Raw genomic sequence first — 17,376 nt, forward strand, 5'->3', positions numbered from 1 at the left:
ATGCTTTGCTGTGCAAATGCAGATGTAGACAAACTAACTATTTAGTTACTAAGGGTTAGCTTTATTATTAGAAGAAAGAGCTAACTTTGAAGTTAAAATTAGTTAGCAGAAAATAATTCAAAAGATATTTCAAACAAACTGCTCAGGAATTTTAGGAGTTTTCAGTGGAAATTCTTATGAAATAGGATGTATATTCATTAAGATAGTTTGGGACATTTGCTTATGTAGAATCAAGTATCAGATGCAACAACATATTTTAATAATGAACTGGATACATTACAAAATACAAATGGCAGAAGTCAAAACTCTGTAATTACTGCCAAATGGAAATTTTTACACAAACTAAATGTCTAAAGTATTGCATGAAGCACAGGTTGTTTTAGTAAATACAAAACAGATCTAGTACATGTACAAGCAACTACAATGAAAATGATGAAAGAGGTTTGTGATACGGTGCATAATGTTATTTGTTTGCAAGTGAATCATGCAATAAGAATGGACATTGCTAGAAAAGCCTGCACAATAGCATATACTTCCCTTATGTTGCACAATGGAACTAAATATCCTTACCACTATATTTATCAAAGAAAATATAATGACTAGTGCCACCACTGTAAAGATAATGTTTATACAAATAAAATATCTACAAGTTATATTCACACCCTTCTTTTACAGTTGCACACTGTTCTACTGCCAATAAGCTTTACATAAAAATTAAAAAAAAAAAAAAAAAAAACTATACTTCAAATGCAAACATGGCAAAAGTTGAAGGAGGGGGAGTGAATCCTAGCTCAATACTGATGTGCAAAGTCCACTGTAAAATCAGCGAACACACCCAAAAAACTACAGTGGATCTGCAAGGCATTTCACAGTTACATACGTTGTTGTAGAGGGAATTCAGTAGATTCACTTTTACATAGGAACTTGCCAGTATGTCCGGATACAGTCAGTTTTTACATTAGAAAAAGCATGGGGAAAGGTGTCCGATTCTTATGTTTCATACATAGCTCCCTTGTATGGTAGACTATCCACATTAAGTGCTTGCACGATATTATCACATGATTTTTCTCTGCTTAATACCAGTCCAGTTTGTAGTTTACTTCCTTGGCTATTCTGCTACACTGTATGGAGGAAGGTAGATAGGTCTCAGTAACCACACACTTAGTTGCCAATGTCTCCACAACTGACCCCTTAGTACACTTTATTTTGTGGTGCTACTTGGGACATATTGTTCAAAATACTCCCCTACAGTCATTTGGGTTGTGAGTGCAGCAGTAAAGATCCTCAACACAAAAGGAAGTTTTAACAAAGTGCATCAGAACTTACCATGCAGACACAATTTGTGAAATGAGCATGGCATTCTTAAATCAACATGATTTTGCACTTATCAACAACACAAATAACAATATTAATGCATGGGTTAAGACCCTGCACTGATGTGTTTTTCTTGTTAACATGGAAATGCACTGTTTCCAGAAATAAGTTTCTATGTGAAATATTATTTCCCTCTTTAAACACTAGAACTGTGAAATACCCTACATTGCTTTTGAAATCACAAGTTCTTCCTTCTTGGGCAACATTGAAAGAAATAATGGTGAAGCACAGGAGAGTGCATCACAAAGGCAGCAATGAAGAAAAATTTTTGAAATGCAAATGAGAAAAAACAACAATTGGTAATATTCACAGTCAGTGGTATTACTTGCCTGATCACTAAATAGTAATTATCATCAAAGTAGAGGCATCGACTGGAAGAGAGAGGGTATGTATTACAATAAGTATATAAAAAGAAGACTTTTTTGCTGAAATTAATCTACAGTTAACTAAATATGCTGTCATGAAGCTGATCACTACTTTGCAGTTGTTGAGTTGGTAAGTTGCTTGTACACTTTTTATCTGCGTTTCAAATGTTGCATCCACAATGAAACTGTAAGTCACTATTGACCAATGACAATTAGTTACATTTTTTGTTTTTATTTTTTACTGTGAACAGTAACTCCAAAACAAAAATTAATTATAAATCTACTTACATCCTGAATTGAAATTCTTGGACTTGTAATCTGCTCTGGAAAATGCCATGGTTTAAAATTTGGATTATTGAGTTTCTTCCAGTCAGCATAAGCTCTTGATGCTTTGTATAATTTTTTAACCATCTGCAGGTTACAAAGAAATGAATATTTATGAACGGAATAATATTTTATATCTTATTTCAAAATACATTTTTCTCGTTCTTACACTGGAATATATAGAACATCAGCATATAATTATTCTGTGGTCAGTTTGATTTATTTCTACCAACAGGTTGATTTTTGAGCCTAGGACGATATCTTCTGATGGTCACTAAATATTAACCTTTCACAAATTAAATATCTTCCTTTTTGAATTATGTACTGTGTTCTAGTTTGAGGCATTTTTCCAGAAAAATTAATACATGGCATTGATTCATCATTTTACAAAAATTATGTTACTTACAGATGTTAATAATTACTCAACTGTTTCACATCATGCTTTATAAAAGTAATGTACTTTAGAATAGTGTCCTACCTTTGTGATGATGATGATGATGATGATGATGATGATGATGACAGTAGTAGTAGTAGTAGTAGTAGTAGTAGTAGAAGTAATTAGCAAAATAAATCCAAGTTTGTATCACTGGGAGTCACTGTCTGATAATTCTACATCGACGTTAATCAAACTTTACAAAAACATTAAATAATGAAAGAACATCGACTGCAGTTTTAATGTGTACTTCACCAGGAAGAATGTAATGACATAAATACTAGCATGGAGCAGTAATAATGTGTGAAACAGATGGGATGATGCAGGTGACAAAAAATTTGGCACCACCTAAATGCTTAGAGACTTTCAGTTTGTAATAGATAGTAATTTTTTATATTTCATCCATTAGAAATTAAATATTCCAGGCATAACAGTAGTAAAGAATCACCTCAAAATTTAGATTAAGCTTTCTATAACAATAGAATAATGCAAGATTGGTCATTTGACTGTTACATGATGCTGGAAGGGTATACATGGTATGTTTAAAAAAGTAATGAAATGTATGGAGCTCAAAATGAGAGAGTATGTATTGTTCATGCCCCTGCATTTATATACCCTCTTTCCCAATCAAGTCTCCAAGCTTTGTATTAATTTCTACATATAAAGTTTCATACAGCTGCAGTCATTCCCATTAAAAGGTGAAAGGACCTTCACACAGTTGTCAAGTGCATTCTCAGTGATGAAGGCCTTATGATATCTTCAATTGTGTAGCTGGTACAGGCCTGACTATTATTCCTCAATTGTGAAACTGATGATGCAAATCAATATTTAACTATTATAACATTACTTTGCTTCCCAAATATGATTCACAGTTGATGGCATGTTGAATCTGTTTGAAAATTGGCACAGCACATGGCTGATGATAATTTAATTACAAAATAATGTATCTATGGCAAAACAGACATTGAAAAATTTAATACAATGAGAAAGAAAAGAACTATACTGAAATGCATTCAGTGCAGTAATCAGTCATGTGAAAACATTAACTTTTAGTAGCACAAACATACAGATGGTTTCAATTCAAACAATTCATACCAGCTATCACTTACTTTAGGTGCCAGAATTTGTGTGCACTTGTTGACCAGCCACGGAGGAAGTGTACCATGAGGATCAGTCTGAGAAACGTAACCTAGCATACTGCCGGCACCCTCAGGTGATGGACGGATTAAGAAACCTACAACATCAATCCTCTGTTACTTTTAACAAATTAAATTAATAACAGGGTGAAAAAATTATGCAATGTCTTTAACCACTTGTGTACATGATGATGAATAAATCTGAGAGGTTTACTTCTTTTGTTTGCACTCATATCATGCCTGTGACAGACCACTTTAATGCTACAAACTGTTTCCTACTAAAACACTATTAAAACAGAACACACATTTTTTCACAGTTGTTGTCAGTAGAGATGCAGTAACAGCAGAGTGGGTCAGTCAAGAGCACTCAGTGACTTCGAACATTGATTTGTCATTGGATGTCACCTGAGTAACAAATTCATCAGGGACATTTCAACCCTTCTAAACCTGCGCAAGTAATTTGTTGGTGATTGTGAAGTGCAACCAAAACAACAAACACAACTAAGCCAAGACCAGACAGACCTCATGTACTGATGGACACAGACCACTGAGCATCTTGGAGAGTGGCTGGGGGAAAGAAAATCAGCAGAAGGAATCAGTTTTGAGTTCCAATGTGCTACCTGCTGTCCAGTTACCATAATGACTGTACATAGGGAGTCAAAACAAATCAGGTAGAATGGTTGGCCAAGAGCCTAGATGCAGGGGTAACACCGGTTCCCGTCAGATCACCGAAGTCGAGCACTGTTGGGCTCGGTTAGGACTTGGATGGGTGACCAGTCAGGTCTGCTGAGAGTTGTTGGTTAGAGGATGCACTCACCCCTTGTGACGCCAATTGACAAGTTACTTAACTGACGAGTAAGTGGCGCCAGTTATGAAAACTGACAACGACTGGGAGAGCTGTGTGCTGGCCACGTGACACTTTGTGCCTGCATCCAGTTACGCCTTCAGCTGTGGTCAGTCGGTACTGTTGGGCCTTCCGAGACCTGTTTGGACAGAGAGCTACAATGGTCGAGCAGCTCTTCATAAACTACACATTTCTGTAATCAGTGTTAAATGACACTTGAAACTGTGAAGAGAGCAATGCCACTGGACACTGGATGACAGGAAATGACTGATTTGGAGTGATTAATCATGCTGCATCCAGTGGCAATCTGTTGGAAATATTTGGGTTTGGTGAATGTCTGGAGAACGTTACCCGTCATCATGAGTACTGCCAACAGTGAAGTATGGGGCAGGTGGTGCTACAGTATGGGAATGTATCTTCTGGTTAGGCCTTGGTATCACTATTGTGCTACAGAAAATGCTAAATATGGAAAGATATGAACACTTTTTATAGCATTGTGTTTTGCATACAGTAGAGGAACAGTTCAGAGATGACGATTGATTGTATCAGCATGACAATGTACCCTGTCATAAAGAGCATCTGTGAGGTAATAGTTTGGGGGCAAAATAACATTCCTGAAATGGATTTGCCTGGCCAGAGTACTGACCTGAACCTAAGGGAGCATGTTTGGGATGAGTTATAATATTGACTTCACTCCAGACCCCAGTGCCCAACATCACTACCTTCTCTGGTTTCAGCTCTTGAGGAAGAACGGGCTGCCACCCATCCACAGAAATTCAACCAACTCGCTGAAAGTGTCCCCAGCAGAGTTCAGGCTGTGAGAAAGGCAAAGGGTGGACACACACACACACACACACACATTACTGTCAGCTAAAAGGTATCTGGATACTTTTGATCAGATAGTGTATAGTAATCAAACAAATCTTTGGATGCCTAGGAAAAAAGCAGACTGGTGATGGTGATCATTAACAGCTGAACAGTTTATTTTAAAAAAAGATGTTTTACTCAAACCAAGATCATGTGCAGCCCTACTAAATTTTAATAGAAGCTTCTTTGTTACAGAGTCTGTTTCCAAATTAATGGCTAACTTGATTTATTATACTCTAGTACAGGATTCAAGTTAATTATGTAACATTTGACAGTGATCATGACCACATTATTGACAGCTCATACCAGATTCAATTCCATTTTGGAACCATAAGCGACACACAAAAAAGCTGTCGACACACAAAAAAGCTGTACAGTATGACACACACAGAAAATTTCTTGTACAACTAAAAGGTTTCACTAATTATACCAGTAGCAAACAGAATTACTAATTTTCAGTATCCTTACTGTTCTTCAATCTCTTTGTTCTTTCTTTTCTTTTCTTTCTTTTTCCAATATATTCTCAGTGACTTAGTCACAAAGACTAAGCCAAGACTTGAGTTGAAGCTCTTGGTCCTGGCTGGGCATTTGTAGTCTGTGGGTTGATTTGCTGAACCACTGTCTTACAGCAGAGAAGAAGGGTGGGCTGTTTCTTGATCTTTCCTTTTCAAGGACAATCAACTATTAATCACATCACAGCGCACTTCCCTGCCGCAGCATTAAGTGTTTTCCCATTTACAAGCACCTGTGATCTGAGGGGAGTGAAACAATTGATGCTTGTGCACAGTCTCAGACAATGAAGGCTGATTTCAGACTTGTCCAGCTGCTATCTGAATGGCACCACGCACACTGCTATAGTTATGAAAAATTATATGATGGCTTGCACATCTACCCAAGATGATCAGTGGCACTGCTTAGGGCAGCAGCTGTGGCACTGCTGAGTACTCCCACTGTGGTGGACAGCTGTCATGCCATGGGGATGAATTAGTAAATGCTGGTGCCTTCACTTCTTTGAGGCATGGCACAGAAACCTTACTGGCAACAACAGTCCATAGTTCAGTCAATTCATTCCATTCTTCTTTGCCTTTCCTTTTTTTTCATGATTTATCATCATGGACCTAGACATGATTTGAAAGACTAATCTCTTTATTGGAAGAACAGCCTTTTTTTTTTTTTTTTGAAACGAAACACTGGGCAACTACAAGGCCAGGATTCATAACTAAAACATGTGGACTGTTACATTCAAGGAACTGAATGGATCATTTCTAGGCATGAGTGGTAAGGAGAGATAAATACAGTAAGTCATTCAGTAACATAAAACTGATTTATGGTAAAATTTTCAATGGAGTAATAATAATCTTCCAGAAATCACATTTTGGAAAACTGGCAATTCACAGGTACTATAGATGTCAAAAAGTAATGGGTCATCATGTTCCCTCGTCATCCCACATAGCTCACCAAATGCCTACATCTTCATTAAATTACCAGAAGAATTCTTCAGGTTTACTGCAGAGATCTTGCAATAAGATGTGGAACACCCTGAGTTTGTTCACATTACACTTTGCTGAGAGACTGAAAAAGTATGAACTGAAGGCTGCTATTGCTGATCTTGCCACGCCGTGCTGTGTGCAACAGCAGCATGAGAAATGTGAATTTCCCATGGCAATGGTGCCACTTACATGGTTGCCAATCAAGTACAAAATAAAGTACAAAATATGCCTCAGTCATCAGTAGTTACAAATATGATTTTTTTTTTAACATACTACTCTTTGTAAAATTTTGTATAAAGATTGTGGCTGTAATATTTTTATACCCCTTTTCATGGAGATGATTGATTTCAAGGGTTTGTACTCATATGTATAAAACTAGTAGCAGTAGTTTTGTTGACTATTCAGTGTCCATAGAAGGCTAGCAGACACAAGCAAAACTCCGTGTATCAACAATGTAGGAAAAGACAGACTGTTGCTTACCGTACAGAAGACATTTTAAGTTAAAGACAGGCACAATTAAAAGACACTTACATAAAGCTTTTGGCTACAGTCTTTATTAAGGCTGTGGCCAAATGCTTTACGTAGGTGTCTTAATTGTGCCAGTCTGCAAATTAACGTGTCTTCTTTACAGCGAGTAGCTATCTGTCTTTTCCTTCATTGTTGTGTGCAAGGGTATGGGGCACAAGGAAAGAAGGGTAGGCTGGGGAAGATCACTCACGTGCCAGCACAAGACAGACCCACCTGTTCTGAGGACAAGGGGAGACAACTAGGCTATAACAAGGAGGTGACAGGAAGAGTAGGAGGACAAAGGTAGTACAATGCTAATCACTGTGTCATATAAAGTTTGTATATGATAGAAGGGCAAAATGAGAAGTCTTATCAAGCTGGACTGAGAAGAAGAGCACTGAAAGTAAGCTTACCCGCACTCCTATTTTTTTTATTCATTATTAAACCTACTCCTGCATTACCCCTATTTGATTTTGTATTTATAACCCTGTATTCACCTGACCAAAAGTCTTGTTCCTCCTGCCACCGAACGTCACTAATTCCCACTATATCTAACTTTAACTGATCCATTTCCCTTTTTAAATTTTCTTACCTACCTGCCCGATTAAGAGATCTGACATTCCATGCTCCGATGCATAGAACGCCAGTTTTCTTTTTTCCTGATAACGGCATCCTCTTGAGTAGTCCCCGCCCGGAGATCCGAATGGGGGACTATTTTACCTCCGGAATATTTTACCCCAGAGGATGCCATCTTCATTTACCATACAGTACAACTGCATGCCGTCAGGAAAAATTATGGCTGTAGTTTCCCCTTGCTTTCAGCCGTTCGCAGTACCAACTCAGCAAGGCTGTTTTGGTTAGTGTTACAAGGCCAGATCAGTCAATCATCCACACTGTTGCCCCTGCAACTACTGAAAAGGCTGCTGCCCCTCTTTAGGAACCACATGTTTGTCTGTCCTCTCAACAGGTACCCCTCCGCTGTGGTTGCACCTATGGTATGGCTATCTGTATCACTGAGGCACGCAAGCCTCCCCACCAATGGCAAGGTCCATGGTTCATGGGGGGGATTTATATTAAGGCAATTTTAATTACGAATGAAAACATTGTCCTGGTTGGCTATATTTCTTTTTTATGATATTTAGGATAGGCTATTTTTGACCTTCAGGCATTTTCAGCATTACATTATAGTATATTGCTGGCACTTGTGGCCAGGAGATGATATAATGTAAAATGAAGCTGGAAGCTTAAGATATGTGCTTGAAAATGATCAAAGGTTGAAATTGGTCAATCACATAGATAATAAAGCAATAATACAGCCTACCTTGACCAAGTTTTCAGTCTCAAAATACAATGAGGCTGTAACCCTCCACAAAAACAAAATTTTAATTAAATAAAATACTCCCAGTTAAACGCACTGTATCTTCATGAAGGAACTACAGTCAGAAAACACACTATTCCCACTGTTTATCACTGTCAAACACACTACATTTTCACAAAGAAATTGTAGTCACAAAACAAACTAGTCCTACTGTTTTCACTTTTCAGATTGCACATGTTGCCACTACCCACAAGATGATGCTGTACTGCTGCACTTAACTCACCACAAAAAGTCACTATTATACATTCCGCATTGTTGGAAGTAGTCATAAAAATACATCAAGTGCAGCATGTGCATCGTCTATCACTGTGGCAATGAAATGAGGTGAAAACATGCCTATAAGTGTCAATGGTAGTTGCAGAGTGAAATCCACCCCTGCTACTTGTGCCATAAGCATCTCAATCATCGTCTGTTACTGATACAAAAATCTGCATGTAATTCAGCACTACAGTATGTTGGTATCATGAACTACAGTCTGTGCAGTTTTCTTGAGTTGTGCCAGCAGTGGCCACAGGGGAGGAAGAGGTAACCGCTGTTGTCAGTGTGTGGCGAGTAATGTTGCAGTGGGAAGACATCCCATAATGCTGATATTGTAAGAAGCTTGCACTATGTTCTGACCACTTTTGTGGTTTTAATGATGCATGAAGTAACAGGGTTTTGTGAAAGCGCATTACAATGACCTTCACAAGTGGTATTTATTTGAAGAAATGTGTATGAAAAATTAAGGCCACACCTCATGGTCGAACAATACGCAGTTTGCTGCGTAATCACTACTGCAGAGACACTCCGTGTCAGCTCTTATGCAGAAACTCAGTGTCAGCTCTTAAAGACTGGCAGCAGTGGTAAGCGTTATGAAAATTTCTGAATTGTACCGAGGAGTTCCAATTAGTAGTAGAGTACGAGGCCTCAAGAAAACTTAAGACCACAGCTATTTCGTGGCCCTTGGGACATAGTGGATGAGCCAGTGTGGGCCTTAGGCTAAAATATTTGGAGACTGATGACTTAGAGTATTATCACTCTAGAGATCTTCATTCTCAGCTGATGGATCTTAAAAAGATTAAGCTCTTTTTGATTGGCAAACAAAAAACACATCTTACAAATGTGAAAATATTGCCTGCTAACTACAGTGCCAGTCACAAAATGTAGATGACTTAAGAAGGTCTTGAGAAACATTTGCGTAGCCTTTAAGTAAATAAGAGTCTGCAGCTGGAAAATTCTACTATTTGTGGAGATTTAACCCTATACCCTCTTAAAGGGTAAATTTATTAAATGCATCATTAGAATTCTTTCCACCAAACTGCACAAGCAAGTTGTAGCTCTTGGATTTGGACACTATCCATACTTTCAAACATATTGTAGCAAATCCATTGTGCAAAAGGCATTACGTTTGATGAAGGATGGGAAGGATGCTTCCACGGTAAAGCATCCATCTGGATGTTCTGTTGGCAAAGGTCTGAACATGTGGTTTAGATTCCCAGATTTGTGAATGGCTCGAAGAGTTCTTAAGTAACAGAACCCAGTATGTTATCCTCAATGGCAAGGTTCATCAGTGACAAGGATATCATCAGGAGTGCCCCAGGGAAATGTCATAGGACCACTCCTATTCTCTTTAAACATAAATGATCTGATAGACAGAGTGCGCTGCAATTAACAGCTGCGTGCTGATGACAGTATGGCAGCTTGCCCTAAATGTAGAAAAATGTAAGTTAATATGGATGAGCAAGAAAAATAATCCAGTAACATTTGAATACAACATTAGTAGGGTGCTGCTTGACACAGTCACATTGACTGAATTTTTAGACATAATGTTGCAAAGCAATACAAAATAGAATGAGCACATCAGGTTGGAAGCAGCGAAGATGAATTCTCAGTTATGTTTTATTGGGAGACTTTTGAGAAAGTGTATAGAAAACTACTGCAACACATTCTTGAGTACTGTTTCAGTGTTTGGGATTCCCACCACCTAAGATTGAAGTAAGACATCAAAACAATTCAGAGGCATGCTACTAGACTTGTTACCAGTAGGTTCGATTAGCATGCAAGTATTATGGACATTCTTTGTGAATTCAAATGGGTGCCCCTGGAGGGAAAATGACACGCTTTTCACAAGGTGCTATTGCAGGAATTTAGAGAACTTGCCTTCTATGCTGACTCTCGAGTCACCAATGTACATTTCACAGATGAACCATGATGATAAGCTGCACGAAATTAGTGCTTGTACAGAGGTTTTTATTAGACAGTTGTTTTTCATTTGCTCTATTTGCAAGTGGAACACTTGAAGAATGACTAGTAGTGATACATAGTACCCTCTACCACACCCCATATGGTGGGGCTGGTCTTCATTTTTATGAATTTTATATTTCTTCATGCACATTCTCTAGTTTTTTTCTCCTATTATTTAAGGAAGAATTTTAAGACCTATTTTGTTGAAATTGAAGACGAGGAACCCATGCCACAGTGGGCAAGACGTTGCATCATGTCACTATGTGTTGTTGTTTATTACTGATTATGTGTATACTTGATTGGTATTATACTGCAGAAGGAAGTTTTTCACTCTGTAGCAGACTGCGTGCTGATGTAAACACCAATGTATAACAGACAGCATTTCTTTTCATACGTAAAGTCAGTGCAGATCCATCATATGCTACTGTATGTGCCCTTTGGCAGTCTGTGAAATTTCTTCATTGAAACATGAGCAATGGGCAAAGTAGATGTGGGGAGAACAGCACTGTTTCTCAGTGGAGAGACATTACTGTGAAGAGTTTATGTTTGACAGAGAGGGCTCATCACCAGCCGGCTATCTGACTTGGGGGGGGGGGGGGGGGGTCGCTAAACCTGCCCACCAGTGAAAAAAACATAATACGCTCGTCAAAGAGGTAATCTTGTTTGCAATATGCCATGTCATCGTCATTATCCAGCCAGGCAAAACTGTGAGAATGCTTGCTGAAACTCTGGCCAAATTTCATTGGAAAGCTGGTGCCCTCTAATGAGGAATCAAGAGGAGGAGAAATGCCAAGGAAGAATTGTCTGCTTGCTGTCACGGATATATCATCAGCCAATGAGAAGATGTGACAACAAAATTTTAGCACTCTGGAACTGCAAGAGGGGGAAAAACCTGGCTTAAAAACCGGCAAGCAAGTGAATGGAGAGATCTTTAAGGGGTAGTGATGACAGACTTTGTGAGGATTCTTTCAAGAGACTTTGTGTTTGGACTTCATCTCAAGACTTGGTAGACAGCACTTAGTCTGCATTTACACTTGATGCTTATTTGGTTCCACAATGACTTCAGTCTATTTCATGTTATTCTGCTTCCTATTCCAGTTTTCGCTGGATTTTATTCTGTTCTAATGCTTGTTCTCAATAGTATTTGACTTTGATTTCTTTTCTGAAACCATTTCTCACCTAATCCGAGTTCAGACTCGGTTGCCAAAAAGTCATTCTCATGATCACTGTCATCTAGTTCAAATCAGACTTCTTGAATGCCATCCATCTATTTCAGCTGCATGCAAAACTAAAATCCAGTTAGAGAACTGATGCCTCATAGTGCAATTACCTAGCCTTTGTCTGTAGACCATAGTGCTAATCCTCTCGGTCTGCACAAAGGGAACAGGCCATTCAACCAGCAATAACTGTCAATCATTCGCCAGGCACTGCTCGCTTGCACAGATGACATACAAACAATTAACTGTTAAGCCAATTCCCCAGAGAGCCTAATCGTGGCATATCTGCCCAATCCAAGTGCCCTGAGAATCTCTCATTCATTCCCATGATTTTCAAACAGCCAGTGAAGAAGTGACTTATTTTTGATTAATGTTGATCAAAAACTGGAATTCAGCAAATATGAAATCAATAAAACTTTTCCTATACTGTCACAAAAAATTCCCAATGACCGCATTTTAATGCCCAGTATCACATGAGTTACCACAATATAAAGGCAGTTACTTGATGAAAGAAATAGAGCTAGATATGTATGTATAAGTAACTAACGGGTGTTTCAAAATGAATATTGGCGTTTTAAGGCTTTGTAGCATTTCGTACATTCAACTTACAATTTTAAATAGTACATCAAATGAAAGAGCATCTCAAACAGTTTTGTTTTCATGCTCTAAAGCCTACAGACTACAGTTTAAATGTCGATTTTGTAAACAGAAGGTTGCTGCACCGTGAATCATGTCATCGTCAGTGCTGCATCAACATTTCACATTAGTTGAAATGTGAACACACATAATATGAGCATCTGGGGTTCAGAAAATCCCCACAAGATAGTACAATTGTTACAGAAGTCCCCTAAATTGAATGTTTTTTTGTGCCATATCCCAGGAGAAAGTTTATGTGCCTTTCATTTTTGGTGAAGCAACTTTAACTGATGTTTCTTATCTTGATACACTACAACTAAGGCTTTTTCCTCAATCGGAAGAAGCTGAACCACAGAACTTTATATAGTAGCAGAATGGTGTGCCGCCTCACTGGCATAACTTAGTATGTGATCGTAACAATATTATGAAAAGCAAAGTTGCTACTCACCACATAGCGGAGATGCAGAGTCACAGACAGGCACAACAAAAAGTCTGTCACAAATAAAGCTTTTGGCCCAAAAGGCCTTTGTCAAAAATAGATGACACGCGCGCGCACGCCCGTTCGCGCACACACACACACACACACACACACACACACACACACACGAGTGCAGTCTCAAGCAGTGGCTACAGTTGCCTGAGACTGCAGCCGTGTGTGTGTGTGTGTTTTATTTTTAACGAAGGCCTTATGGGCCGAAAGCTTTATCTGTGACAATCTTTTTGTTGAGCCTGTCTGTGACTCTGCATCTCTGGTATATGGTGAGTAGCAAGTTTCCTTTTCATAATATTGTTACATTCCATCCTGGATTTTCCACTGTTTGATTAGTGTATGACTGATTAAACGACGATGTACCCAACTGCTGGACTGACTGCAGGGGTAGATGACAGAGCTTGTGCCACATGCTCTCCACATTGATCTGATATGATTCCATGTGATTTTACATTTGGGGGTTCATAAAGGGCCATGTGTATGTGCCTCCGCAACCAGCAGGTCCAGAGGATTGAAACAGTTGTGACAATTACTCCAGAAATATTGACCACGGTTTAGGAAGAACATGCTTACTGAATCAACATGTGCCGTGTGATGAATGGTGATCACTGTGAGTACTTGTAAGAAAAACTGTCTGAGTTGCTCTTTCATTTGATGTATTATTTATAATTGTAAGTTGAACACAGTAAATACTTCAAAGCCATACATCCCTGATATTCATTTTCAAACACTCAGTACAATGACATTGTGACAAGTCATTCTTACGTGAGGGAACGATGATGACTAGTCTTCACTTTGCAGCTTTTATAAGTTAATGTAATTTTATGTTTAGAAGATAAGAAGAGTCCACAACAGCTGGGCACAAGAGCATTAATCCGTAAATCATTAATTAGCAAATTTAACTTTTTGAGTAATGGATTAACTATTAAGTTAATTTTAGGAAATGTTAACAGATTATTTAACTTCTGTAAACTTTGAGACCATTAATCATTAATTAGCTACCCTCTAATTATGACAAAACTGATGCCACGCCACCTGTGGAAATCATGTTCTGACAAGCTCAGGTCATGTGGGCATGTGGCTATGCCAAGGTGCAGGTAACTGGTGTAAACAATCGAGTGTGAGCACAAATAACTGGGTGTTGGTTGTTTACTGGGATCACATTAAGTACTACTTTTTATGGGTGGAATGACTGCAAAAACTAAATATGGAATCAGATTTTAGCTCTAAAAACAATGTAAAGAGAAGCCTAGTAGAAACGTCTCTGTAAAAAGTAATGGCCGCAATGGCACCATGCAGTACTATCCTATTCATGGAACATCTAGAGAAATTCTTTCTAACCACCAAAAATCCCAAATATTTAACCTGGTTCATATCCATCGATGAAATCTACATGATCTGGACCAAGGGTTAGGGCATCCTATCGCCCACTTCAACAGCTGCCACCCACTTCACACAGGAAGTCCCTTACACACGGCTTAACCAACCATGGTGGTTGTATCTGTAGTGATGAGCAAGCCCTCTCCAAATATACCACGGGTCTCACTGAGGCCTTCACAGACTGAGATTATCCACCCAACTTTGTCCAGAAACTGATCTCGCACACCTTATATCACCAGTCACCTAATATCACCCCACACAACCATAGTCCAGCCACAAAGGAGCACTCCTCTCAAGACCCCAATATTATCCAGGACTGGAGCAACTAAAACTCATTCTCTACAGGGGTTTTGATTCACTCTCATCATGGAATAAGAAATATCCTCCCCAACCATCTGACAGTGGTATTCCATGGTCCACCCAACATGTGCAATATCCTTGTTCATCCCTACTCCACTCCTGGTCTCAACCTGTTGCTTCATGGCTCATATCCCTGCAACAGACTCAGATGCAAAACTTGTCCCCTCCATCTGCCCACTACCAGATTATCCAGTCCTATGACTGGCATCTTCTACCCCATCAAGGGTGAGACCACATGTGAAAGCAACCATGTGATCTATAAACTTGTCTACAACCAGTGTGTCGCATTCTACTTGGGCAGGATTACTAACAAGTTGTCTATCTGCACGAATGGCAACCATCAAACTGTGGCCAAGAGACAGCTGAAGCACCCATTTCCTGAACATGCGGCACAACATTAAGTGCTTCATTTTATTGACTGCTTCACAATCTGTGCATCTGGATTCTTCTTAACAAACCAGTTATTCTGAATTGTGCATGTGGGAACATCCCCTATGATGGATCCTTCATTCGTGTAACACCCCTGGCCTCAACCATCTCTGGTCCCTGTCTTTCACCTGCCTACCCCCTTCTCTGCTCCCAATACAGCAAACAAGCGCGCACGCGCGTCAACTCTCTCTCTCTCTCTATCTATCTATCTATCTATCCACCCTGCAAATGCACGTACAAATCCATTTTTCTGCCCCCCGCCGGCCCCCCTCAACCTGCCCTCTCCCCTCCTTCCCAGCACAGCCTTCCAATGGTGCACCTAGCATCCTTATCCTGTCCCCACGATATCCCTGCACACCCCACACAGTCAGCAATAGTATCTTCGCCCACCCCTACCCTGTTACACCTCCCCCATCCTCACCCCATGCCGCCTTCTTACCACCACTACCACTCCATCCAACTGCTGCTCACAAAGGATGTAGCCGCAGTTGGGTCTTAGCAGCTGGATACTTGTTTGTATGGGTGAGACTTCTAGTTCTGAGGAAGGATCTTGTCCAAAAGCTAACATATTTCTAGTATTCTTTACAACACTGTAGGAAAATATAGAGTTCTACTTACCATAAAGATGACACTTACACATAAGCTTTTGGCTAGAAGTTCTGGCCCAAGCTGCTGGAGTTGGAGCTCATGCGTGCATGAGGTGTGCTTACTTGTGTGAATGAATGGTGTGCACTTCTCTTTTCTTGATGAATGCTATGGCCGAAAGCTTATGTGTAAGTGTTTTTAATTGTGCCTTTCTGCAACTTAACATGACATCTTTATGGTAAGTAGCAATCTATCTTTTCCTAGATTGATGATATCCCTACCTCGAGTTTCCACTGTTTAGTATTCTTTTCATTGTGCCTGTCTGTGATGCAACACCTCCTCCATGTGGTGAGTTGCAATCTGTCCTTTTCATATTGTTGGTACTAATATATCCCATACATGAAAAAAGAAGGTATGCCAGAGCCTGTAAACTTCAGAGGCATATCTTTAACACCAGATTATTTTTCGAAAACAGTGTTGAACAGAACCGAAAAACGACTACTGTAGATGCGCAAATTGGTTAGTATAAATAAGGCTTCAGAAAGGGCAGATAACACACAGTACAAATCTTGAATCTGAAATTGCTAACTTTGTATTGAAAGCAGAAAAGCAAGAACTTCATACTCAAATTTGAAGACTTCAAATTTTAGAGGAGACGAATTTGGACAGAAAATCCAGTGAACTGATTAAATACATCTTAACAAACACAAAATCCAGGGTCATTAAGTTTAAGAGGAAAGCTTCCAGAGTCCCTCAAGATGGAAACCAGAAAGGGACATAACCTCTCTGCTCCTTGCTCTTTTGCCTATGTGCTTGATAAGCCGATCAAGGAATGGTGATGAAAAATGCAAGGAGTAGCTGGAATATAATTGGGATGCAATAAAAAAGGGACACACATGGACTGTTCAGTATATGTATATGATATTGCGATATATTTGGAATCATCAGAAAAGGTCCCTAATCAAGCCACCTAACTACAGAGACAAACAGCTAAAGCAAGTTTATACAGACTGACACAATTTATGACAAACATCAACACAGCTCCTTGTTGGATGATATTAGGATGAGGAAAAATGAAGTAGGTGGATAGAATGGATAAAAACTGGTCTGACAGAAAAAGAAGCTATGGGAGCAGGAATAAGTAAGATGACTTTAGCATAAACACTCACTACGATCATCTACAACAAGAAGAATCCTTTGATCAAGGCAAAATTGGGACATTACCAGCCAGTGACCTTTCCTAATGCCTTATATTCAGCAAGTCTGAACTTCATAAGAACAGGACTACTTTAGAGGCTATAACTTGTGGAACAAAGCATTCTCCCTCAAAGAACAAGA

General features: G+C 39.2%; 1 protein-coding gene across 7 annotated transcripts in view; it reads right to left on the reverse strand.

Moving 5' to 3' along the window:
• Positions 1 to 17,376, reverse strand: part of LOC126195834 (START domain-containing protein 10-like) — a 131,553-nt gene that overhangs the window by 24,914 nt on the left and 89,263 nt on the right. For 6 of the 7 annotated variants that reach the window (XM_049934510.1, XM_049934512.1, XM_049934513.1 and 3 more), the window contains exons 5-6: positions 3,606 to 3,730; positions 2,028 to 2,150 (exon numbers count right to left, since the gene is read on the reverse strand). In XM_049934510.1, the coding sequence (XP_049790467.1) occupies positions 2,028 to 2,150; positions 3,606 to 3,730 (248 nt within the window). Of the gene's footprint in view, positions 1 to 1,703; positions 1,746 to 2,027; positions 2,151 to 3,605; positions 3,731 to 17,376 lie in introns of all 7 variants that reach the window. The other variant, XM_049934515.1, reaches the window with a different exon arrangement.

Source organism: Schistocerca nitens, chromosome 7 (genome assembly GCF_023898315.1).
Source record: "Schistocerca nitens isolate TAMUIC-IGC-003100 chromosome 7, iqSchNite1.1, whole genome shotgun sequence".
Classification (NCBI taxonomy): domain Eukaryota; kingdom Metazoa; phylum Arthropoda; class Insecta; order Orthoptera; family Acrididae; genus Schistocerca; species Schistocerca nitens.